At 43.6% G+C, this 25,310-nt stretch overlaps 2 protein-coding genes across 3 annotated transcripts in view; one reads left to right on the top strand and one right to left on the bottom strand.

Moving 5' to 3' along the window:
• Nucleotides 1-1,256: 1,256 nt before the first annotated feature.
• Nucleotides 1,257-9,828, top strand: LOC121538225 (Y-box-binding protein 1). 2 transcript variants are annotated; one of them, XM_041846057.2, is made up of 8 exons: nt 1,257-1,551; nt 3,402-3,465; nt 3,752-3,785; nt 3,928-4,017; nt 4,812-5,087; nt 5,770-5,855; nt 8,481-8,761; nt 9,411-9,828. In XM_041846057.2, the coding sequence occupies exons 1-7, from the start codon at nt 1,272-1,274 to the stop codon at nt 8,725-8,727; spliced, it is 1,077 nt and encodes a 358-aa protein (XP_041701991.1). In that variant the 5' UTR covers nt 1,257-1,271; the 3' UTR covers nt 8,728-8,761; nt 9,411-9,828. The 2 variants fall into 2 exon arrangements, with proteins under 2 accessions (XP_041701991.1, XP_041701990.1); XM_041846056.2 differs by having other exon boundaries at nt 4,812-5,150.
• Nucleotides 9,829-9,939: 111 nt separating this feature from the next.
• arhgef16 (Rho guanine nucleotide exchange factor (GEF) 16) overlaps nt 9,940-25,310 on the bottom strand; it is a 30,945-nt gene continuing 15,574 nt past the window's right edge. Inside the window, 11 exon segments of the mRNA XM_041846055.2 lie at nt 9,940-10,363; nt 10,867-10,968; nt 13,181-13,251; nt 14,841-15,026; nt 16,192-16,346; nt 16,641-16,733; nt 17,943-18,017; nt 18,751-18,880; nt 19,327-19,479; nt 23,359-23,438; nt 23,440-23,520. Of these exon segments, the coding sequence (XP_041701989.2) occupies nt 10,224-10,363; nt 10,867-10,968; nt 13,181-13,251; nt 14,841-15,026; nt 16,192-16,346; nt 16,641-16,733; nt 17,943-18,017; nt 18,751-18,880; nt 19,327-19,479; nt 23,359-23,438; nt 23,440-23,520 (1,266 nt within the window). The 3' untranslated portion in view covers nt 9,940-10,223.

The following is a 25,310-nucleotide window of genomic DNA, read 5'->3' as shown; positions in this document are numbered from 1 at the left end:
GGTACTTACTCTGCAACCTGAAGTGTCTTGCGCCGCTGAATAGCTAGCTTTTTGGTGGCAGGACCGAGTTTGGGAAACCCTGCTTTACACCTACAAATAAGGTATTTCAAAATATATTGTTTTAAACAGCATGTAATTTAGTAGCTATCATTTAAAAACATGCATACAAATCAGGTTTCTGGGTTTTAACATTACAACGTTTAGGCTCAGCATGTGTTTCAAGTTCTATGTTAACTTTGACCTAAACTAGGTTAATGTTTTGTTTTCTCTTTATTGTAGTTGCTAGGAGTACTGTACAATGTATCTTTACAAAATTGCTTAGCTACAATGGGCAGAATCGATTATGCTCAGTCGCGGGCCACGGTGCTGTGGCCTGTGACTTGAACACGCAAAAGCGGTGAGGGAGGAGCACCCTTCTCAAATCGAACAGTAATCTCAGCCATGTTGTTAACAAGGCAGCATGGTGCATCTTCCAGAAACATACATTTATTTTCTTTAACTATTTGGAAAATTGAAACATATTTTTCATTGGGAAGGCAGATAAAACGTTTTTATCAAAAGTAATCACTTTTGCATGTGAAAACACAGAATCCTACTCATTACTCCACGTGCTCCTACGTCACTTTTGTTTTGAGCCGACTTAGCCGTGGGCTTTGAACAGGGCAACTGGCTTCCGCCAGGGAGGCAGCCTGGCTCCAAAACGAATGCAATCAACTTTCACCCGGTGCAAAACACGCATGTCCGGGCCAGATTAATCGAATCACTTGTATTGGTCGTCCGTCTGGCTCTGGCTCAGTCTTGTAGAGGGTGTTGGTTTTCGACATACTTTCTCTTTTTACCAATACTTTTCAGGGTAGCCATATTTCTGAAAAATTGGCAACCAATGAGGGGATTCTATTAATCTGGCCCGTGCCATTTTGCACCGGGTGGAAATTGATAGCATTCGTTTTGGAAACGGGCTGACTCCCGGGCGTGAGCCAGGTGCCCTGTTCAAAACAGTCTGTTAAAAACAAAAGTCACATAATTAAGCACGTGGAGTAATGAGTACGATTGTGTTTTCCAAATTGATTGCTTTTGATAAAAACGCTTTATATGCCTTCCCAATTAAAACTAGTTTGAAAATGCAAACGTGTGTATGTTTTTTTTCTTCTTCTTCCCGTCACGTCACGGTCCATAGAGCGGTGCCCCGCGGTTCAGTATAATCGAATCCACCCATTGTTACGTTTATCGAGAGGAAATAATTGACCAATTATATTAGAGTGGGCGGGATTATGGCTGGGGATATTCCACTGCATAGTTTCTCGTTCCTCCCAGTTCGATCGGCAACGGGAGAGAGGAAAGTTGAGAGCCCGAAGGCAGCAGCCCCCACCACCGCCGGCCCAGGTTACCATCTAGCACCGGGAAATACACTAGAGAGCCACCGCCGGCATTACCAACCAGAAACCATGAGCAGCGAGGCCGAGACACAACAACCGCCGGAGCCTGCTGTGGATGCGGAGCGCCCATCCAGCCCGCCAGCTACAGCTTCCGCGGGGGATAAGAAGGTCATCGGTAACGTTAAGCTAGCTAGCGTTAGCCAAGTGGAACACTATTGAATGCAAAATTTGATTTTATTGGCACGGTAACGTTACTTCCAAACATGAATCAAACTAGTTACGCTTGTTTTATTAAAAAGTGATGTCTAAATAATTTTAGGTAACTAGGTTGGCTAACATGAAATTGTTAACTAAAACGAAGTTTAGCTTCTCATCAAATGTTAGCGTTAACTAACGTTCCAATTCAATGTCAGTTGGTCTGTTTTTCTACTTCCTAAATGACCTAGCTAATGTTAGCGAAATTCGTTAGTTAGATACCTAACTATAGCCAGTCCGTAGTCTGACCATACAGCTGTGAGGCAAGTTCCGAGGCAATGAATACTGGAATGAATGTGGGTTGGCACATGGAAATTGTACTGTAGCTAACTACGTTAAGTTAGCCTTGCCTCCTTATCCGCGGTCTCGGGCATCTACGATCTAATAGTGATTTAGCCAACAGCAGCTAGCCTTTCTGCTAAATGGCCTGAAATAGTTGATTTTGGCCTTGGTCATGACCGATTACCGGATCCCGAAACGCATACTGGTTACACATGAAGTAACAGATCCCATTACATGGGTCGCTACTATACAACAGGCGTACGTGTATTTTACGCAATTCCCCTTTCTAAAGCAATTGTAGCCCTTTTTAGGGAGTTGGAACAAACCATTAATTGGAGGCCAACGACTGCACTGCAGAGCCACGATTGCAATCGTATCCCTTTGTTTGCGGAGATGCACATACTAACTAGATGGTTAACTTTCTTGATAGCCTTCGTGCTAACTAAGATAACTAGCTAATACATTGCTAACGTTCGATAACTAGTTATGTAATGATTAAATCACATCCCCCAAATTATTATTTTGTGTTAACTAAGTTGTAGATGGCGTAGCTAGCTAGACAACTAACTAGCTTCCCATTCTGTCGAGAGGATAGTGGCAAACAAAATGTCCGCTTCGATGTTCGGATTGTACGAATTTCTTTTGTTCAGTGTTGGCTGGCAATTTAATTGTTATCGCGTGTAAAACCTTACCCATCACTCTCATATGAAATACTCACTCGGTGCCCATGGGTATTTATTTGAAGTGTTGAATGACAAGTTTTAGCATCCTGGCCTGTATCCAACCACATGGTTGAGACCGAAGACAATCCGCTAACGGTATCTAATAGCTAAATTAGCTACAGTAGCTAGCTTTGCTTGCTTGCTATTTCGCTAGCTAGCATCTTAGGGCGCGACACCACGTGTAAAGATTCAAGCACTTCCTTGTGCGCATTGAAACTGGGGTAATGGTTTTGCATCTCTAGTTCCGGACAGTAAATTATTAGGCGCCCAGGTTACACATTATATTAGGCTGCCTCCAGGCCCAGGCACTCTGATCAGATGTTTACATGGTGTATGCCACATTGAACGTCTAGACTAGTACCGGTAACTCTGGCCTCCATAAGACCCTCATCACGTAGGACGGTCATTATTGCAATCTAATAATATGCGTTGGACCATGCCATAGCAGCTGGCAGAAAAACACCAAGGGTTTAGCGTCGGAATCTATAAAAAGCTCAACAGTTGGGGGTTAATTATAACTTGCTTCCCCCGTATCTTTTCCGATCCAGGTTCGTGTCTGTAGTCTTTCATTATCAGTCTTGCCATTTGATTGCCCACTTGAAGTGCTCTTGACCATTTCCCCCGTTTGATGAGTAATATTTTAATGAGGAAGAAACTGGCACGGTACATCTTTGCAGTACTATTTATTATAGTTGATGGTGCCCTGTTAGACACTTTTTTTATTAGATAACCCGCCTACATTTAGTCTTTATTTTTCATTTTTCAGCAACTAAGGTCTTGGGTACAGTCAAGTGGTTCAACGTCAGAAATGGCTACGGTTTCATCAACAGGTAAGTAGTTCCCTCTCCTGGGCTTGACCTAAAACCTCTAATATGATGTGTGTGTGAAGGAACATTCCCAATCCTATTATGGCTTTGATTTGCTTACAAAGCTGGGAAGCAGATTTGGCTGTCCACGGCATGGCCTTGTTGTCCTGTAAAGACTTAATGAATTCACAATTAAGCCAGTTGGTTCTGTTAAAAGCTGTTAGCCTCAATTATAAAATACATACTTTTTTAATCCACTGATTTTTATTGGCCTAAATGTAAGTAATCCCTTTCTCCCTTCTACCACAAGGAATGACACAAAAGAAGATGTCTTTGTCCACCAGGTAACAAACTCCCAAATTCTCCAAGGATTGAGTAATGTATTATGTAACTTTTTAATATTTTCCACGAATCAAAGTTGGATTGTAGTTGGCACCTCAAAGACAAAAGTTTATAATGAAATGTTTTTATTGTATTTTTTTTTAGACTGCCATAAAGAAAAACAACCCAAAGAAATACCTACGCAGTGTTGGAGATGGAGAAACTGTGGAGTTTGATGTGGTTGAGGGGGAGAAGGTAGTTGCAACTTTGATTTACAGGAGAGCCAATTTTGCAGACTCATATACGTCATTTAATATGCCTTAATGTTTTTGGGAATATTTAAAGCTGCAATATGTGAGTTATAGATCTGTAATTCTCATTGGTAGAACGGTTCTATGTGCCTCCGCTATGTGTAGTTTTACTTACTTCCGGTTTTGTACACCAGCTGAAAATACAATAGTTATGGAAAATTATATTTCAGTGGTTTAGTTGGTACAATGATTCTCTACACAATACTTGCTTGTTTTGGCGCATAAACAGAAACTATTCAAACTACTTGAATTTAGGCAACCAGGAAATGGTGGTGCAATTTCTGCATAGTGCACCTTTTAAGGCAATCAAATTTATTCTAACCTCGCATACCTCCTCAAAGTTATGATAAACAGTGATTCTAATGTGCCCGGTTGGTTTTGACTAGTCAACAATGTTAATGCAAAACAACTAAAATAACCTAGTAAATAATTTAGTGGGTGCTTATATTTGTCTTATTAAGTAATGTGTGTTTTGCATATCCCAACTCTCCCTGAGACACCCTCGACGAGTGGGGTATGCCATTATCAATTGCTTAGAGCAATTAGGATTAAGTGCATTGCGCAAGGGCACATTGACAGATTTGTTACTTTATTGGCTCGGGTATTCGAACTAGCAACCTTTCGGTTACTGGTCGAATGCTCTTTGACCGCTAGGCTACGAGCCGCCCTAAACTTTATACTCCAGAAGGGTAGTGTGTGCCCCAATGATCTGAACAGTGTGTTTGTATCTCTTTTCAGGGAGCAGAAGCAGCTAATGTGACCGGTCCAGCGGGTGTCCCAGTCCAGGGGAGCAAGTATGCAGCTGACCGGAACCGCTACAGGCGGTACCCCCGCAGGAGGGGCCCGGCCCGTGACGGCGAATACCCAGACAACTACCAGAGTGACGGCGAGGGTGAAGGAGAGCGCCCCCCCCGCAAGAGCCGCGAGTGTGCTGAGAGTGCCCCAGAGGGAGAGATGCAGCCCCAGCAGCGCAGGCCCCCCTTCCCCGGGAGACGGCGCTACCCCCCATACTTTGTACGTAGACGCTACGGCCGTCGGCCCCCGTACACCAACGCACCTCGCGGAGAGATGACTGAGGTACGCTGTCACAGGCACTCCTGAAGCAGTCCGGCCCAGTTCCAGTGATGTCATACACACTCTCATCGAACACTCGTGCCACACTTGGTTTTGGCCGGACAAAACCAAACCTCAACTGTATTGGTCAACAGACTAATACAGGTTCACCAAAATAGGTCTATATACTGACAGGACCTAAAGTTGGCTCCAAACCACTGGTCAACAGACTACAATTAGACCTTGAGCGTTTGGTCAAAAGACCAATACAAGTTGACCCAAATAGACCTATCAGTCACAAAAACCCCAAAGTGTTACACCTGCTGTTGGTCGCCACACGCGCAGAGACTAAAATATAATATAGGTGCTGGTGATTATTTCTATCCACATAATAGGTAGAATCTACCGCACACCAAGACCAAACTGGAAAAAATGCAAAACTGGAAAAACAGGAAAGTGTCTCTTCACAGATGCTAATTAATTTAATAGTAGCTAAGCAGTAAACCTTCATCAGAGCATATCTTTTCCTGTTTTTTCACATTCTTTCTATCCAAAAAGTGAGTTTCATACCTGGATCTAGATTGAGTCAGGATGTTGTGAGCCTTGAGTGATTTATGACTGTGACTAACTTGTTTGTTTTTAGGGTGGCGAAGGTGACGAGAACCAGGGAGGTCCAGACCAGGGCAACAAACCAATGAGACAGAACTACTACAGAGGCTTCCGACCAAGGTTCGCATGTTGTGTTGATTGACACGAGGCTGCAAGAAGGGGTTATAACCTCAATGTGTATGGACCCAGAACTTAATCGAGCAGCTGACCTATTATTACATTTACATTTGTCATTTAGCAGATGCTCTTATCCAGAGCGACTTACAGTTAGTGAGTGCATACATTTTCTTATTTTTCATACTGGCCCCCCATGGGAATCGAACCAACAACCCTGGCGTTGCAAACGCCATGCTCTACCAACTGAGCTACATCCCTGTTATGCCAGGTTGTAGTTCTGGGTTAACTGAGATTATCCCTATAGTTATTATTGATGGAAGTATTATGAAATGGCGAATGTACTATGATCTTAAATAATTCCAGAACCAAACAATCTATGTAAATATCAATGCCGTTGAAATGATGAGTTTCTCATGTCTCTTCTCTGACAGAATTATAATGGAGAGAGCATAAACACCTCTGATCTCAGCATGTTAATAGTTCACATATATTTGCCCCTCAACAACCCTGTTTAATTTATGAGTAATATGGCCCATGCCTTAGATTATTCGTGTTTCCATTTTGGGTGTGTTATGGCTTGTCAAACCTGTGTAAAATGTTATGGCACTGCCTTTATCTCTGCCAGTATGCCTCAATTATTAACTTGTATGGGGGCATGGTGAACACACACACTTGTTTTATAAGCTTAAATGCATGCTGCACTGCTAGCCCATGGACAATTCTTAGCTCGTTTCAACCAGAGACTTGTGTATATGGCAGACTTGACAGAAGCCCATTCAAGAAACATAAGGCACATGGTGCACTGGATGCTTGGGCCATGTAAGACACAACCTCCCCTAAGCCTATTCGAAGGCTAGGCGGTTCAATCACCATGATTGCTTTTAGACACCTCCGATTCCTTAATCTGCAAACACCAGGGTTGGGGGAAAATTCCATTTAAATTCAGGAAGTCAAACTACAATTCTGAGAACATTGGAGTTGGAATTTCAGTTTACTTCCTGAATTGAAATGGAGTGGGGATAGGCACGGTTAATCGAATATCCGGATAGCCAAACGGACATTAGTATATGATTACCTGAGGGAGTGTAAAAGAAAGAGGGGGGGGGGCTATTTTTAACAATTAAAAGCTTAGTCTAAATTAGATCAAATGATCCTTGACATTTTCACCTACATGGATATACTTCTGTTCATGTAGTGTATGTGGGCACCTGCACGTTGAACATCATTCTAAAATATTGGGCATTAATATGGAGTTGGTCCCCTCCACCCATGTTGCTGTAACAGCCTCCACTCTTCTGGGAAGGCTTTCCACTTGATGTTGGAACATTGCTGCGGGGACTTGCTTCCATTCAGCCACAAGCATTAGTGAGGTTGGGCACTGATATTAGGCCTGGCTCGCAGTCGCGTTCCAATTAATCCCAAAGGTGTTCGATAGGGTTGAGGTCAGGGCTCTATGCAAGCCAGTCAAGTTCTTCCACACCAATCTCTACAAAATATTTCTGTATGGACCTCGCTTTGTGCATGGGGGAATTGTCATGCAGAAACCGTAAAGGGCCTTCCCAAAACTATTGCCACAAAGTTGGAAGCACAGAATAATCTAGAATGTCATTGTATGTTGTAGCGTTAAGATTTCCCTTCACTGGAACTAAGGGGCCTAGCCCGAACTGTAAAAAACAGCCCCAGACCATTATTTATCCTCCACCAAACTTTACAGTTGGCGCTATGTATTTGGGCAGGTAGCGTTCTCCTGGCATCCGCCAAACCCAGATTCGTCTGTCGGACTGCCAGATGGTGAAGCGTGATTCATCACTCCAGAGTCCCATTGCGGCGAGCTTTACACCACTCCAGCCTACACTTGGCATTGAGCATGGTGATCTTAGGCTTGTCTGCCCATTTCATGAAGCTCCCGACGAACAGTTCTTGTGCTGACGTTGCTTCCAGGGGCAGTTTGGAACTCTGTAGTGAGTGTTGCAACCGAGGACAGACTATTTTTACTCGCTTCAGCACTCTGCGGTCCTGTTCTGCGAGCTTGTGGCCTACCACTTTGGCTGAGCCATTGTTGCTCCTAGATGTTTCCACTTCACTATAACATCACTTACAGTTTACCGGGGCAGCTCTAGCAGGGCAGAAATTTGACCAGCTGATTTGTTGGAAAGGTGGCATCCTATGACTGCCACATTGAAAGTCAGTGAGCTCTTCAGTAAGGCCATTCTACTGCCAATGTTTGTCTATGGAGATTGCATACACCTGTCAGCAACGGGTGTGGCTAAATCCACTAATTTGAAGGAGTGTCCACATACTTTTGTGTGTGGCCGACCGTCTCGATTCAGTCTTATGTAGCAAAATTTTTTTTATACATTGGATGAAGGTAGAGACTGAGCTAGAAAATGGTATATCATACACTGCAGTTGAGAAACAATGGGAAAGTAATTCTGCTTTGAAAGTTGATAAACATGTAACCCCACTTTTGAGAAAATGAAAAGTCATTATTAGAAAAAATAACATTTCAAATTCCCATCCCTAAAATGGAATTCACTGTCATATTCTGAAGTTGTATGGGTGCTAGGGGTCATCTTGAGATAAGGCAGATGTTAAAGTGTGCGTCCTGTCGTCCCTTGACTTCTACAGCAGGGGTGGCGGTCCACCCCGTCCCAGACCGGTGCGGGACGGCGATGGGGAAAACAAGGAGAACCAGGATGGTGACGGTGAGAACCAGGAGCCCCGCCAGCGCCGCTACCGCCGAAACTTCAACTACCGCCGCAGACGCCCCCAGACTGGCGGCAAGCCCCAGGATGGCAAGGAGGCCAAGACCGACGGCGAACCATCTACAGAGAAAACGCCCGCTCCCGCGGCTGAGCAGGGCGGGGCTGAGTAGAAACTACCGGCATACCATCTCTACCATCGTCCGGGTGAGTCCCCAACACACACTGCTGCTCAGCGCTTATCAAATCTGCATACCTGATTTCTGGAATATGGTTTTTAAAAACCCTAGGCAGCAAACATGCTGGATTGAATTTCAATGCAGTCAAGCTTAGTTTTTGTTCAATATAGCACTGCAGTATTATTCATGATAAGTTAATTAGCTGTAGTCATTCACAGCACTGCTGCTCAATATACAATCTACATTTCCCGGCCACATTTTGACCACAGGCCACATTAAATCTGCTTGCGGGCTGCATCTGGCCCGCCGGCCACCTGTTTGAAACCCCCCCCATTCACGATGTATCGGTGGAAAAGTCCATATCAGGTGGACAGTGGTGTAGTGTCCTGGGCCAGTTCACTCACATTTCTAAAGCCAGCCTCCGTGTGCACTTTCCATTGACGCTGTGCTCCATCGCCTAAGGCAGGGGCAGAATGAGGTAATGCAATGGATTTGATAAAGCAAACTGGCTGCCTGATTAGTCCTGCCATTGTGCCTGTGCCGGTTGGTGCTAGCTCCAACCTCTGTGCCCCCGTCTATTGTGATGCTGCTGCACATTCATATCAGTTGACTGATGCAGTAAAGGGATTTGACCGGTAATGTATTTTTTTTTAACCATCTCCCTCTTCTCTCTACAGTAATGTCATCAAGAAGAAACAAAGATCTGAGCAATAAGAAACAGATTTGACTTGACGATCGTCTTAAGCTTGCACCATGCATTTGACCAGATGACCACCGATTGCCTGCAGAATCTATGCAGACCTGTTTTGTTCCATTATTTTTACGTGACAGCTATAAAAAAAAAAAAGTTTTGGAGAAACAGCAGACGTTTTTCTAAATCGGTCCTAAGTTTTTACACCAAATGGTTTTTAAAATAAGTAATTTGATATCTGGTCAGTTTGACATTTTTAGATAACTTTTTATGTATTCAAACATGAATTTTAACAAAACGCAAGCTCAAATAAAAGTCAAAGGAGAACTGTCGCCTCAACTGTTTGTTTTGCCTGAATAAATGGGACCGCCATGGTATTGACATAACATGGCGGCTGTATTACACATTGTTTTACCAATGGTCTGCTCCTTCCAAATACATGAAGCACTTCATAACTATAGAATATACCACTCCTGGACTTGTTGGGTATATAATATTTTAGTTACGAATGTATACAAGTTTGAATATTCATTTATTTGGCACTCGCAGGCATGATACAATTCTCTTAACATTGATGAGGAAGGCATTACTGACATGTTGTCCCACCACCATGCCACATGGCATTTGTTTCAAATAACATTTACAGAATAACTGACAAAGTACAGTTGTACAATTAAATTCATACAGCACTAACATTTTCCAACAATGTCGCAACCGAGATTGCTCGTTTCAAATGTACAGGGCAACAACTTCCTGACAAAGCTAGTGAGGTCTGTTACTGATATGGAGGCAGGGATGTTTAAACGTTGGTCTCCTTGCGCAGTCGCTTCATACGCTGTACATTGTTCTCCATGGCAATTCGGTTGGTGATCTCCGTGGCACAACTGGCAGGGAACCAACCTCTCTCTCCGTCCCTCATCCTCTCCCCATGGCACCAGTCTACGACAGGAGGGAAGATATTTTGGCAGCACTTTTGCTCGCTCAATATGATTTACAATAGCTCTGGTTCATAGATATTACAAGTCTTTAATGCATTATTTATGCCTTAAGCAGCATAAAGTTGAAACAAAGCATACTCCCTGCCATGGTTGCTAAAAAGCTGAGGGATGGGGTTGGTGAAATGTAACCACTTAAATTCAAAGCTATGGATGCAAGGACTGACCATGATATCAAAATTATAGCTTGAACCATTTTGAGGCTCGTGTTTGTTCTAAGTTGAATTTGTTTAGAGTAAAGCAAGCTTACATTTTGGGTTCTGATGGGGTACGACAGTTGACCTAAGCTCAGGAGGCATTTGAGTTATATTCTTAAAATAATCAATGGGTCCAGATATTGATGTAGCTACTGCAGATTGCCCCTTAAGTGACGTGTTACCGATATGTTACTTGTTTTGACCAGGTCCGCTTGTTTTTAATCAAGACTATTTCTATGTCCACACTTACCGTCTTCTTTCTGCAGGAGGATGACTACCTCTGCTTGCTGCAGACCTAGCTCGTCTGGCTCCTTGGGCATGTAGGCTTTGGTGGCCTCGTACTGCGGCAGGCCTAAAACACACCACCATAAAAAGGCCCACTTATTAGTAATAAGTTAACCAATGTCATTACAATGGAATCGAGCAGATACTGTAGCTACAGTCACATCTGAAATTGTTGGCACCCTTGAAAGAAACATAATTCAGATACTGAGCTCAAAACAATTACTCAGAGAAAGATTGTTTCACAAGTAAATGTAATGATAAAATCCAACATTTAACCTGGATTAACATTCTACTTTAAAATTAATCTCAGTTTAAGGAACTATTGTAGCCTTCCATGGCTTCCTGTTTCACTGGGGTATAGAAATGAGGTAACACGCATGTACAATCCCTTTGCTTTTTTCCCATGGTGATGGATGACAAAACTCCCAAATCAAGAGACAAATGGTTGTTGACCTTCGTAAAAAAAATAAACAAATCTACCACTTACCACTATTAGGGCAACAATTAAAAGTTGGTAAACTTGCCCGGTAGATGATGCAAGTTTCTTGTACACGCACAGTCAGGAAAATACTTTGGACTTTTCTTTGCCTCCCAAAGGCCACAGTTTGTGAATTACAGAACTTAGTCACATCTTGGGATCACCAAGTCTCCAAATCTACAATGAGACGCCACCTCCATGCCAATAGTCTATTTGGAAGGGTTGCCATAAAAAGGCCTTTATTGAGATGAACCAACAAATGTAAACACCTTGATTTGCTAAATGGCATTAGCACTTAGATTGGAGACGGAAATAGAGCTCTTTGGCCATGCACACCAGTGGTGGGTTTGGCATCGAAAGAAGGATGCATATGCAGAAAACCTCATACCTACTCTAAAATATTAAACTTGGCCGCAAATGGATCTTCCAGCAAGACAATGACCAACATCAAAATCCACACTTTTTTATTGACCACAAAAATCTAAATTTTTACTCATTCTCCGGACTTGAACCCCATTGGAAACTTGTGGTTTGAATTGAAAAGGGCAGTCCATAAGCAAAGACCGAAGGATGGATCTGGAAAGATTATGTACATAGGAATGGTCTAAGATCCCTCACAATGTGTTCTTCAATCTCATAAAACAGCCTTTTTCTAAGTGCCGTTATCCTCGCAACGGGAGGGTGCACAAAGTATTGAAAACGGGTGGCAATTTTTATACCAATCAGAGATTGTTTTGGTATTAATTGTTAAACAAAATATTTTTCTCTGAGCAATTGTATTAGTATAAAATAACAGAATTTCCAAATCTTTAGCATACAATATACCTCGGTATTTGAATGATTGATTTTACAGTCTTTTGTGAAAAGCATGAGCTGGCACACATCCAAAAAAAGTTAGAGGTGCTGACTAATGCGAGTAAACTGTAGGCTTAAAAATAAAGAGTCAAGCATTCATGATATTACCCTGCAGAAGGCACTGTGATGTCGAAACGTTGGTTTACCCCATACATTTACTGGGAGCTTATATACTGTATATAGTGTGCAACTATTTTTATAGCATAGTCTTTTGCTCATCTTTATCAAGGGTGCCAATCATTTCAGATGTGATTGTATATGCCATCAGTGTCTTCAACTTGAGCCAAAAGGTGCTAGTAATTTGATGAGGGAAAATATAGGTGTGCCTCAGGAAAGTTTATTCCATCAAGTTGTGCTGCAGTTCAGAAAAGGTTGAAACTGAAATATACTGCTTATGTTATCTACAGTAAATAGCCAAAAGACGGACAATATCCAGTGTTTGACTAGTGGAACTACGTATAGTTCAACTAGTAATTTAACTACATTTTGCAGTAGCTTGGTGGTAGTTGAACTAAATTCAATATCTAGGTAGTGTTTTCAGTAGTTAATTACTGATTTGCAATGTAGCAGTGTAGCTAACTACACACTACTTTTTTGAAAAAAAGAAAATATGGGTGAAGAAGGGCAATAATACCCTTTATAGGCATCATACCTGCCTAATTCTCACTTGAAAGATTTGTGTTTAATTAGGCTAAATTACACATTAAGATATGACCCAATAGTAATCTATTTGCAATTTGTAATCTAGGATATTTTCAGATTTACATATGATTTTTCATGAAGTAGTTTGAAAAGTAGATCACTAGATCCAAAGTAACTTCAGTTAAAACTATATTTTTCTTAAGGGCAGCTTTAGCATAGCTTAGTAAACTATATTTTCAGAGTAGCTTCCCCCAACACTGACGATTCAGCATCAATCTAGGTAAATTGCATCTAATAATCCTACCATCTGTACTGGTCCTGTTCTCCATCTGCTTGTGCTCCCGGAGAGCACTCACCCAACGAGCACGGTCAACCCTTGAAATGAAGACAAAGATCACAGACACTCAAATTATTAAAGAACATGGCATTGTTAGTAGAAACTGATTGTATCAGTTAGTGGTGCATTCCAAAGCATGGGGAATGCGGGTGAGGAGACTGATACAATCAGTTTCACTTTCGGTAAAGATGCTCTACAGACTATCAATAAAGATTTCTATTAACCCTAGCCCTAACCTTAACCCTTATCCTAACCCTGAACTTAACCTTAACCCTTATTCTAAACCTAACCGTAGCAAGCAGTTGCTTATCAACTGATAGTATGAGCATCTATAGATCGACTATCCAAATAAGGTGACCCCACTTTCTGTTTCCACAACATTCTCCAAAAATGCTAGCCATGATATTCTGGATGTTGCTAAATTACCAGTTAACGAATTTTAAGCTAAAACTATCCCTAGAAACATGTGGAATAACGCATTATGATGCAGTTACAGTGTATTCGCAAAGTATTCAGACCCCTTGACTTTTTCCACATTTTGTTACGCTACAGCCTTATTCTAAAATTGATTTAATTGTTTTTTCCCCCCTCAATCTACACACAATACCCCATAATGACAAAGCAAAAAACTGGTTTTTAGATATTTTTGCAAATGTATAAAAACGGAAATATCACAATTACATAAGTATTCAGACCCTTTACTCAGTACTTTGTAGAATAACCTTTGGCAGCAATTACAGCCTTGAGTGTTCTTGGGTATGACACTACAAGCTTGGCACACCTGTATTTGGGGAGTCTCTCCCATTATTTTCTGCAGATCCTCTCAAGCTCTGTCAGGTTGGATGGGGAGACATATTTTCAGGTCTCTCCAGAGATGTTCGATTAGGTTCAAGTCCGGGCTCTGGCTGGGACACTCAAGGACATTCAGAGACTTGTCCCGAAGCCACTCCTGCGTTATATTGGCTGTGTGCTTAGGGTCGTTGTCCTGTTGTAAGGTGAACCTTCGCCCCAGTCTGAGGTCCTGAGCCCTCTGGAGCAGGTTTTCTTCAAGGATCTCTCTGTACTTTGCTCCGTTCATCTTTGCCTCGATCCTGACTAGTCTCCCAGTCCTTGCTGCTGAAAAACATCCCCACAGCATGATGCTGCCATCACCATGCTTCACCGTAAGGATGGTGCCAGGTTTCCTCCAGATGTGACGCTTGGCATTCAGGCCAAAGAGTTCAATCTTGGTTTCATCAGACCAGAGAATCTTGTTTCTCATGGTTTGAGTCTCCTTTTGGTGCCTTTTGGCAAACTCCAAGCGGGCGGTCATGTGCCTTTTACTGAGGAGTGGCTTCCGTCTGGCCACTCTACCATAAAAGGGGTATTGTGTGTAGATTGATGAGGAAATGATTTATTTAATCCATTTTAGAATAAGGCTGTAACGTAACAAAATGTAGAAAAAGGGAAGGGGTCTGAATACTTTCCGAATGCACTTTAAGTCTTGTCACAAGCATGCGCAACCACCTTATGATGATCCTGACTAAATTCAATTTTCAGGTAACATAAAACATTAAAGACTCACACATGCCTATAACAAGTTGTTGACATGTATTGGACTGAATGAGAGTATAAGAGCTAGTGACACCTGGACTCAGCGACCAGCGCGATCTGCTCCGGTCTCCCCTCGCTGTTCCTCGACATAAGCAGCCGTAGAGACAGGTGGGCGCAGCCTCCCTTGGCAGGTGGCGACGTCTGTCCCTCCGTCTCCTCCGCTGATTCCACCTCCACGTTCTCCAGTGTGGCATAGTCCATCACCACATAGCTCTCGTCACTGGACACACACACGTATTACATGTATATGTGTGTTTGTAACATTTCCTGTACATAGATTCAGGTCCATCATTATTGGCACCCTTGATAAAGATGGGCAAAAAAACACAAAAACTGAGCTATATTGTATGCCAAAAAAGGGGGGGGGGGATTATATTATTTTATACTAATACAATTGCTCAGAGAAAGAGATTTTGTTTAACAAGTCATCAAAAAAAATCTCATATGGTTCAAAATTGCCACCTGTTTTCAATACTCTTGCGAGGATAAATGGTTTTATGAGATTGGATAAGACATTGGGAGGGATCTTCGAACATTCCTCCATACAGAATCTTTCCAGATCCTTGATATCCTTCATCTGCTCTTATAGACTGCCCTCTTCAATTCAAACTACAGGTTTTCAATGGGGTTCAAGTCCAGAGACTGAGATGGCCATTGCAAAATGTTGATTTTGTGGTCAATTAACCATTTCTTTGTGGATTTTGATTAGTGCTTGGGGTTATTGTCTTGCTGGAAGATCCAACAGTTGCGATGACAATGGAGTAGGCAAAAGCACAAACAGATCTGGGACCAGGCTATTCTAGACAGTCATTGTGACCTGAAGATTGTGTCACAAGGCCATCTTACAGTTTTGAAAGTGACACCAGCACACTGGCATATCGCTTCCTCTCAGCGTTGACATGGATATAGCCTTCACACTCAGGCGCATGCAAACACACACGTCGACTGGAGTCTGCTGAACAGACTTGGTGTAAGGGGGTTTTAGGAATCCCAGGCATGCTCAGCTCCACTTTCCCTCCCTCCATCCTCTCCCAGCTGGCCCTACTCAAACCCCACAGAGGTCATGACCTCAGTCTCCACTGGCTTAAGTTGAAGGACAGCAGATAGAGGACTCCTCTTCAATGGAATGTCTGAATGAGTTGGATGCGACCGCGAAACCAGCATAAGAGTATTCTGCTATATAAAAATGTGAATTGTCTATTGTATGTGGCCATGTTGCTAGAATACACCTTGGGACAAATGTTTTATGGAATGAGGCCAGAATTCAATCGAACCACATTGCGCTGACATCAAACTGCACTTGACTTTTAAAAGGTGGTTTGAATCTCAGCCCATAAAGACTGGTATTTTGGTATTGTCAGAGGCTAAGGCTCTCTCTCTCTCACCTCTTCTTCTTGGTGACAATGAGCACGTCGTTGAAGAGAAACAGGTAGTAGCTCCTGTGGCTGAAGGCCTTCCAGAAGATACTGAGCTCCTCGGTGCAGACGGCCAGCTCCCCACGCTTCTGTAGCCACCGCGACGATGACACCAGTGGGAAAGGCTGAGGACAGGCGACAAGATTCAGGTTTATTTAAAGGTAACATTTTGGTAACACTTTACTAAAGCCGGGAATGTATATTATGATGGTTTTAATGCATTACAACTTGTCATAAGCATGTATTTAATAAGACATTATAAAGGCTAATAGATATTTATAGTGAGTAGTAACGCATCATACCTACCAGCTTTAAGTGTTAACAGGATTTTACACACTGTCACAACACATTTAAAAGAAAATGGATCAAATACTAATCTTGAAGTGTTGTGCTGTGAGTGAAGGTCTACTTGGCCGTACCTTGATCTTGCCAAACTCCATCTGCTTCTGAATAGTGTACATCTGTTCCGTCCTCTCCATTCGTCTTGCTCCGTCGTTGCAGCTATTCACCAACTGATGGGAGGAGAATACATGTAACAAAATGTATACATTTTATTTACAGATCGTTTTTGGTTGCGCAATGCTCAGTAATCCAACACACAGCAAAGGAAATGTACAGTACATTCAGAAAGTATTCAGTATTTTGTTACGTTACAGCCTTATTCTAAAATTGATTTTTTTCTATCTACACACAATACCCCATAATAACAAAGCGAAAACAGTTTTTTTGAAATGTTTACCAATTTATTAAAGGTAAAAAACTTAAATACCTTATTTACATAAGTATTCAGTCCCTTTGCTATGAGACTCAAAATTGAGCTCAGGTGCATCTTGTTTCCATTGATCATCCTTGAGATGTTTCTACAACTTGAATGGAGTCCACCTGTGGTAAATTCAACTGATTGGACATGATATATAAGGTCCTACAGTTGACAGTGCATGTCAGAGCAACAACCAGGCCGAAGGAATTGTCCGTAGAGCTACGAGACAGGATTGTGTCAAGGCACAGATCTGGGGAAGGGTACCAAAAAATTTCTACAGCATTGAAGCTCCCCAAGGACACGCTCCCCATCCAACCTGACAGAGCTTGAGCGGATCTGCAGAGAAGAATGGGAGAAAATCCCCAAATACAGGTGTGCCAAGCTTGTAGCGTCATACCCAAGAAGACTCAAGGCTGTAATCGCTGCCAAATGTGCTTCAACAAAGTACTGAGTAAAGGGTCTGAATAAATGTGAAAACATTTCTAAATACATGTTTTTGCTTTGTCATTATGGGGTATTGTGTATAGATTGATGAGGGGGAAAAAACTATTTAATCCATTTTAGAATAAGGCTGTAATGTAACAAAATGTGGAAAAAGTTAAGGGGTCTGAATACTTTCCGAATGCACTGTAAGTTACCATGAAATGGCTGAGTTGCTACAGCAACATATGGTACAGCACCAGGGTACAGCTGTAGTAGTACTGCAACATATGGTACAGCACCAGGGTACAGCTGTAGTAGTACTGCAACATATGGTACAGCACCAGGGTACAGCTGTAGTAGTACTGCAACATACCAAAAATACACCATGCACGATTAACTTATAGATGTATAGAACAATATGACACAAATCAAAATGGATGTCTGTTGCCGGCCCTGTGAAGCTTTCAAAAAGTCGACGTTTATAAATGTTGGAGGACGGACGCAACAATGAACATGCAGGGTTTGTGGAGTGGCCTACCTTACTGATGGCCTTCAGGGCCCACACTGCAGCAAAGTACTCTGCCATTTTGTCTGGAGTTTTCTGACAGATCGTCTGGGTGGGAGAGAGAGAGATAGATGAGGTTGGGGAAGGGAGGCTCTCCCAAATACTACAGAACCACCTACTATTGCCCCACCGGATTTCAACCCCTGGATACCAGACATCGGAACTAGTTTATCCTGGGAATTAGCTGGATCAGCTAATAGAACAAGGAAAACCTCTAGGCCCTATAGTAATAGCCTAGAATCCGTTTTTTTCTGGTCACGTAGATAGGAGAAACTGCTGGCCGTACGGATACCCAATCCCTCTACAACAGGGGTTTCCAATGCTGGTCCAGTGGAGGTACAGGGTGTGCAGGCATTCATTCCGGCACAACACTAACGCATCTGTTTCAAATAATCAACTAAACAATTAGTTGAATAAGGAGTGTTGGGCTGGTGTTGAGCAAAAGCCTGCAGACCCAGCAGCTCTCTCCAGGACTGGAGTTGGAGAACCCTTTCCTATACCAGTGTCAGGGCTTTGACTGTTATTGGTCTGGTGTCAAATCTCTCCATTGGGATGCGCCCAAGGACTCTCTGCAGTGTATCATAGCCATTCAGCAATGGATGAATCTCACAGACCATTCTCTTTGAGGCAAATGACGAGATCAGAGGAAAATACCTCCAATTTTCTCCTAGCTTACCCCTGACCTTTTGAAAAGGAGGCAAGGAGAGAGGACGCGAGGAATCAAGACAGACTTTTGAGATTCACCTGTTGACTCCCATCAGAGGAATCGTGAGGGACTTACGTCTAGTAGCAGCGGCAGCCGGGTGACTCTCTGCATTGGGAGGATGAGGAAGGAGATCATGGGCAGGCCTTGGGACTCACCGCTCCCCTCAATCCGTTTCAGCACCTCCTTAAAGGCAGTGTTGCTCGTTCTGAGAGACAGACACACACACACACACACACACACACGAGGAGAGGAGATGAAGAAAGGAAGCCACTAGAAGTCATGTTTGAATAATTTCAACATTGCATTATCCTTTAACACTTAGCCCAATCACTGATGCGACATGACTGGATTGGTGTAACCTGCGTAGTGAAAAACCTTGCTTTCATTTAGCCAACCATTTTAGATTTGGTGATTTGATTACTTCAATGAAAGGAGGACAAAGGGATGCATGTTAAAAGTATTTTATCAGGGTTTCTGTTATGGGCCCTGTTCGAATACTTCAGAAATGCGTATTTATTTTCAACCTTCATTGCTGTAATCACAGGTCTGAATTAGTTAGCTTGGTGAGAGTACACCTATCCAATCACTTACAAAATCTGTACTTGGAAGGAAGGAAGCATTTCAACAAGGCCCTTTTTGTCCCCTACTCACAGCAGCGTCTGCAGCGTCCTCTGCTGGAAGGTCTCGTTGGAGCAGTACACGATGTAGGGCTCAAAGTGGTGGGCGGCGTGGTTCTGCACTATGTCGCTGATGTCCTGGATCACCACGTTGTCATGGTGACGCCTTTCAAGGTCCTCGAAAAACCTGTCGAGAACAGAACACATGCATAACTGTTCCTTTCTCCCACTCTCTCTCTAACCATGATAAGGGCTACTGTACCTGAGCAGCCGTTTAATAATAACCGCAGTGACTAAGGCAGTTTCGTGGAGAATTGTCCAAGCGCAGCCAGCAGTAGCATTGTACAAAGGTTGTAATTTACCTCTTAGTGCTGCCCTGAAAATGGCGCTTGTGATCTTTTGATTGCTTTGACTTTTGCATTTCAACACCTGAGACTGCTAGCATGTCTTAATGCAGGGTTTCCCAAACTCGGTCCTGGGGCCCCCTGGGTGCATGTTTTGGGTTTTGCCCTAGCACTACACAGCTGATTCAAATAATCAAAGCTTGCTGATTAGTTGGTTATTTTAAAATCAGTGCTAGAGCAAAAAACAAAATGTGCACCCAGGGGCGGCGAAGAGATATTGGAGATAGCAAATGGTGCAAAAAGAATTGTGTTTGTCCACTTTCAAAAAGCATCCTGTGGTAATAAAATGTATCTCCCACTATCTCAGAGTGCACATTAATTAAAATACAACTGTAGCTTTCCTTCCAGCCCCACCCATTACAGGGACTCTGTGAGTACACCGTGAGTAAACTGACACCCAAAACAACAGCTCAACTGAGGAAGCAATGTCACACACACTCCCACACACACCGAAGGGAGATAAGAAGGTCAGAATGGGTGCTAGTTGAGCAAACCCTGTCAAGACAAATTACACCTGTCAGTTTCATTACAACTGAGCGCTTTCCATTCAATTTCAACTGTGGGCAGCCACATAGCTACGCATAATAATTTGTGCAACTGCCGCAGACAGAGACTAGATCCATTTTCATTCAAAAAGCAGCAGTAACAAACAATAACAATGTAGCCTTGCTTTGAACACGACCTGCTTTCAGTGACATTATCATCATAAAGCTCTGCTGAATACCACCCGACCTACTAGGCAGTAGAACTGGTTGAGCCAGTGTCTAAACAAGTCCCGTGAGACCTTCCAGGAGACTTGCTCATGCTCATGTATCTGAGGCTGCGTTTACACAGACAGCCCAATTCTTATCTTCTATTGATCTGATTGGTCAAAGGACCAATTAGTGAAAGAAATATCAGAATTGGGCTGGCTGTGTAAACGCAGCCTAAATGAACCCATTGTGAACCTTTAAGCTGGGCAAACAACCAAATCTAAATGGGAATAATAGTAAAAGTATTTAACTACTAGATTACGGACAGATTTTTTCTTCTCACAGATGTTGTTTCAATGTTTGTCCATACAAGCATTTCCAAAACATTGATAACATCAATCATTTTGCTCTAGGTATATCTGTGAGTGTTACTAGTCCTAGCTAGAAGCGCCTGGTCTGCTAGCTTTCATTGAACCTCAGATAAGATGCAAATTCACTCTTTAGATGGCCTGTAGTTTCTCAGAGATCGAGCAAGATAATTGAAATAAAGATTTCCACCTTCAAAGTCACACACATGGAATAACCCCTTCATAAGTAATGAATGACTTGACTGACTAACAACAACCTACAGCTGAGGGTCAAGGAGCATGTTGTTGTTGTTGTTGTTGTTTCAGCCTGCGCTTCTGAATGCCTCCAGCTACTCGGTTTGTGGAATTTGATGCCTATGGTGAGATCTCCTAGTGCTAGCCTAGTCCAGATATGCATGTGCTTCAGCCAACTGCTCAGCTCTGACTATTATGTATTAGTGATAAAAATAAAAATCGTTAGTTACATATCGGGATATTATTTTTGACGATATACTGTGGGGAGAAGAAGTATTTGATACACTGCCGATTTTGCAGGTCTTCCTACTTACAAAGCATGTAGAGGTCTGTCATTTTTATCATAGGTACACTTCAACTGTGAGAGACAGAATCTAAAACAAAAATCCAGAAAATCACATTGTATGATTTTTAAGTAATTAATTTGCATTTTATTGCATGACATAAGTATTTGATCACCTACCAACCAGTAAGAATTCCAGCTCTCACAGACCTGTTAATTTTTCTTTAAGAAGCCCTCCTGTTCTCCACTCATTACCTGTATTAACTGCACCTGTTTGAACTTGTTACCTGTATAAAAGACACATGTCCACACACTCAATCAAACAGACTCCAACCTCTCCACAATGGCCAAGACCAGAGAGCTGTGTAAGGACATCAGGGATAAAATTGTAGACCTGCACAAGACTGGGATGGACTACAGGACAATAGGAAAGCAGCTTGGTGAGAAGGCAACAACTGTTGGCGCAATTATTAGAAAATGGAAGAAGTTCAAGATGACGGTCAATCACCCTCGGTCAGGGGCTCCATGCAAGATCTCACCTCGTGGGGCATCAATGATTATGAGGAAGGTGAGGGATCAGCCCAGAACTACACGGCAGGACCTGGTCAATGGCCTGAAGAGAGCTGGGACCACAGTCTCAAAGAAAACCATTAGTAACACACTATGCCGTCATGGATTAAAATCCTGCAGCGCACACAAGGTCCCCCTGCTCAAGCCAGCGCATGTCCAGGCCCGTCTGAAGTTTGCCAATGACCATCTGGATGACCATCTGGAGAAGGTCATGTGGTCTGATGAGACAAAAATAGAGCTTTTTGGTCTAAACTCCACTCGCCATGTTTTAAGGAAGAAAAATGATGAGTACAACCCCAAGAACACCATCCCAACCGTGAAGCATGGAGGTGGAAACATCATTCTTTGGGGATGCTTTTCTGCAAAGGGGACAGGACGACTGCACCGTATTGAGGGGAGGATGGATGGGGCCATGTATCGCGAGATCTTGGCCAACAACCTCCTTCCCTCAGTAAGAGCATTGAAGATGGGTCGTGGCTGGGTCTTCCAGCATGACAATGACCCGAAACACACAGCCAGGGCAACTAAGGAGTGGCTCCGTAAGAAGCATCTCAAGGTCCTGGAGTGGCCTAGCCAGTCTCCAGACCTGAACCTAATAGAACATCTTTGGAGGGAGCTGAAAGTCCGTATTGCCCAGCGACAGCCCCAAAACCTGAAGTATCTGGAGAAGGTCTGTATGGAGGAGTGGGCCAAAATCCCTGCTGCAGTGTGTGCAAACCTGGTCAAGACCTACAGGAAACGTATGATCTCTGTAATTGCAAACAAAGGTTTCTGTACCAAATATTAAGTTCTGCTTTTCTGATGTATCAAATACTTATGTCATGCAATAAAATGCAAATTAATTACTTAAAAATCATACAATGTAATTTTCTGGATTTTTTTGGGGGGGATTCCGTCTCTCACAGTTGAAGTGTACCTATGATAACAATTACAGACCTCTACATGCTTTGTAAGTAGGAAAACCTGCAAAATCGGCAGTGTATCAAATACTTGTTCTCCCCACTGTATATCGTATCGCTTTGACAATATGTTAGTTGGCTGTACCTGCACCAAAACTCCAGTATCTTTTATTTTCTCATGGCTCACTCATCACTCTGCAGCAGACATATGGTGAGCTATATGTTTGGACCATGGAATCGCAATAAAATCACAGTATTGAACGGCAATACATATAGAATCGTGAGAATCGCAATACATTTCGTATCGGCACCTAAATATTGTGAGAATATCGTATCGTGAGGTCCATGGCAATTCCCAGCCCTAGTATGTATGGCCACCCCAACGATATTCAGAGGAGTTGACTACTAAAGCACATAGCGGTCTGGATTAGGCAAACAGTCTGCATTAATGTGTCCATTAAAAGGTATATAGACTACGGCCCCATTTGCCAGATTAATGTTTCCCACTAAATAACCTCACTATTCCAACTGCAGGCCAGATCGAAATGTCGTGGCCTTCAAACTGAGACCATCCTAACCCAGCGGTCTCCAATTGGAGTCCGGAGAAATATAGTACCTTTTGCTGACACCTTCGATTACAGTGATGTTGGAGAAGAGGTGGTGGTGCTCAGTGGCAGTCATGGTCTTCCGCAGCGCGCGCGCTCCCTTTGAAGTGGCGCACCAGGATGCCGAGGCTGTGGAGGTACGAATACTCCGAGGTGATGATCTCAAAGATGGCCTGCCAAAACCACGTGAGAGAATGTCAGTGGGAAAAAAACACCCCTTATATGGCAGGGAGAATCCCCCCCCAAAAAAACCCCCAGAAGACCTGTATTGTGCAATGAACACTAGTGAACTACACTGAACAAAAATATAAAAATGCAACATGCAACAAATTCAAAGATTTTACTGAGTTACAGTTAGGGCTGTGGCGAGCCAGTTATTGTCATGCAAAAGCCTGCCGGTCTCGGTAATTGACCGTTAATTAACATAAACAGGTTTAGCATCTACAGGCCTCCACACATACAAGCAGCCGATGTGCGCCTTTAGAACATCTACATTTAAAAAAAGTATTATAAACCAACTTAATATACATTTTTCCTGTTTTGTTGCCTTACAACCTGGAATTCAAATTGATTTTTGGGGGGTTTGTATCATTTGATTTACACAACATGCCTACCACTTTGAAGATGCACATTTTTTTGTGTGTGTGAAACAAACAAGAAATAACACCCAAAAAAACAGCACTTGAGCGTGCATAACTATTCACATGAATAAACTCTGTATTCGGTGATTACCCTCCTGCGCCTGACTCCTTTCCATCACACTCATCACAGAATCACCCACCCGCTATGGAGTCAGCAGGAGAAGAGCGCATGCCTGGAGTCGTGGCACGGGTCCAAGAGCATTCCACGATGCTGGCCAGCTTGGGGGAAGCGATGGATCGGGTTCTTCAGGTCGTCCAACGCCTGGAGAGGACCCGATCTGTCGAGACCAGCTGGCCAACCGGATCCAGCCACCTACACCCCAGCACCCGGAGGGATCCAGATATCCCGACCACGGGCGTTTGATGGGACGGCGGCGCTGTGCCAGGGATTCCTCCTCCAAATGGAGCTGTACTTCTCCAGCATCAGGCCGGCGCCATCGGAGCGGGAGAAGGTGTCCGTCCTCATTTCCTGCCTCTGTGGGAAAGCCCTGGAGTGGGCCAACGGGGTGTGGAACGAAGGAGGAGCCGCGTTGGAGGACTACGGGGAGTTCGCTCGCCTCTTTCGGGCGGTCTTCGATCACCCGCCAGAGGGTCGAGAGGCGGGCGAGCAGCTGGTCCACCTGAGGCAGGGGACGAGGACCGCGCAGGACTTCGCGTTGGAGTTTCTGGCAGCGGGGTCCGGGTGGAACGAGCGGGCCCTGATCTACCATTTCCGGTGCCATCTGCGGGAGGATGTCCGACGCGAGCTAGCCTGCCGGGACACCATGTTGTCCTTCAATAAACTGGTGGACATGGCCATTCGTTTGGACAACCTGCTGGAAGCCAGAGTACGTCCTGGTAGGGGTCTGCCCGTTTCCACCCCGGACGACGACTCGGATCCCGAGCCGATGGAACTGGGTGGAGCCGCCGGCCGAGAGAGCGGAGGAGGACAGCGACAGTGCCACTCTGGTGGCACAAAGGGACAGTACACCACACGTCGTAGTCAATGTTATTTTGGGCCTGGAAGCAGCAGGCAGGGCACTCTCGCATCACCCCAGGTATTGAACACCCACACTTGTTCAGAGCCCTCTGCTGCGCACTGTACCCTACCTATCCACTTTCCCGATCACATGGTAGTTCCCCAGTGTAAGGCGCTAGTCGATTCAGGCGAAGCTGGGAACTTTATGGACAGGGCATTCTCACGCCGTCATGGCATTTCATTGGTTCCCTTATCAATTCCACTCCCCATCAGAGCACTCCATAGTCGACCATTAGGTTCCGGGTTTGTTATGAAGTCATTATACCAGTCACCATGATCACCCAGGAGACACATTATGAGCAGG

Source organism: Coregonus clupeaformis, chromosome 24 (assembly GCF_020615455.1).
Source record: "Coregonus clupeaformis isolate EN_2021a chromosome 24, ASM2061545v1, whole genome shotgun sequence".
NCBI lineage: Eukaryota > Metazoa > Chordata > Actinopteri > Salmoniformes > Salmonidae > Coregonus > Coregonus clupeaformis.
The sequence above is the reverse complement of the archived record's forward strand: the minus strand, read 5'-3'. Positions and strand labels throughout refer to the sequence as shown.

What these genes read in the sequence shown, in the direction of transcription:
- LOC121538225 (XM_041846056.2), top strand. Translation starts at nt 1,272, where the DNA reads ATGGCTGGGGATATTCCACTGCATAGTTTCTCGTTCCTCCCAGTTCGA. An exon ending in ATGTGGTTGAGGGGGAGAAG is followed by an intron (nt 4,018 to 4,811) that starts GTAGTTGCAACT and finishes ATCTCTTTTCAG; the next exon opens with GGAGCAGAAGCAGCTAATGT. An exon ending in TACAGAGGCTTCCGACCAAG is followed by an intron (nt 5,856 to 8,480) that starts GTTCGCATGTTG and finishes TGACTTCTACAG; the next exon opens with CAGGGGTGGCGGTCCACCCC.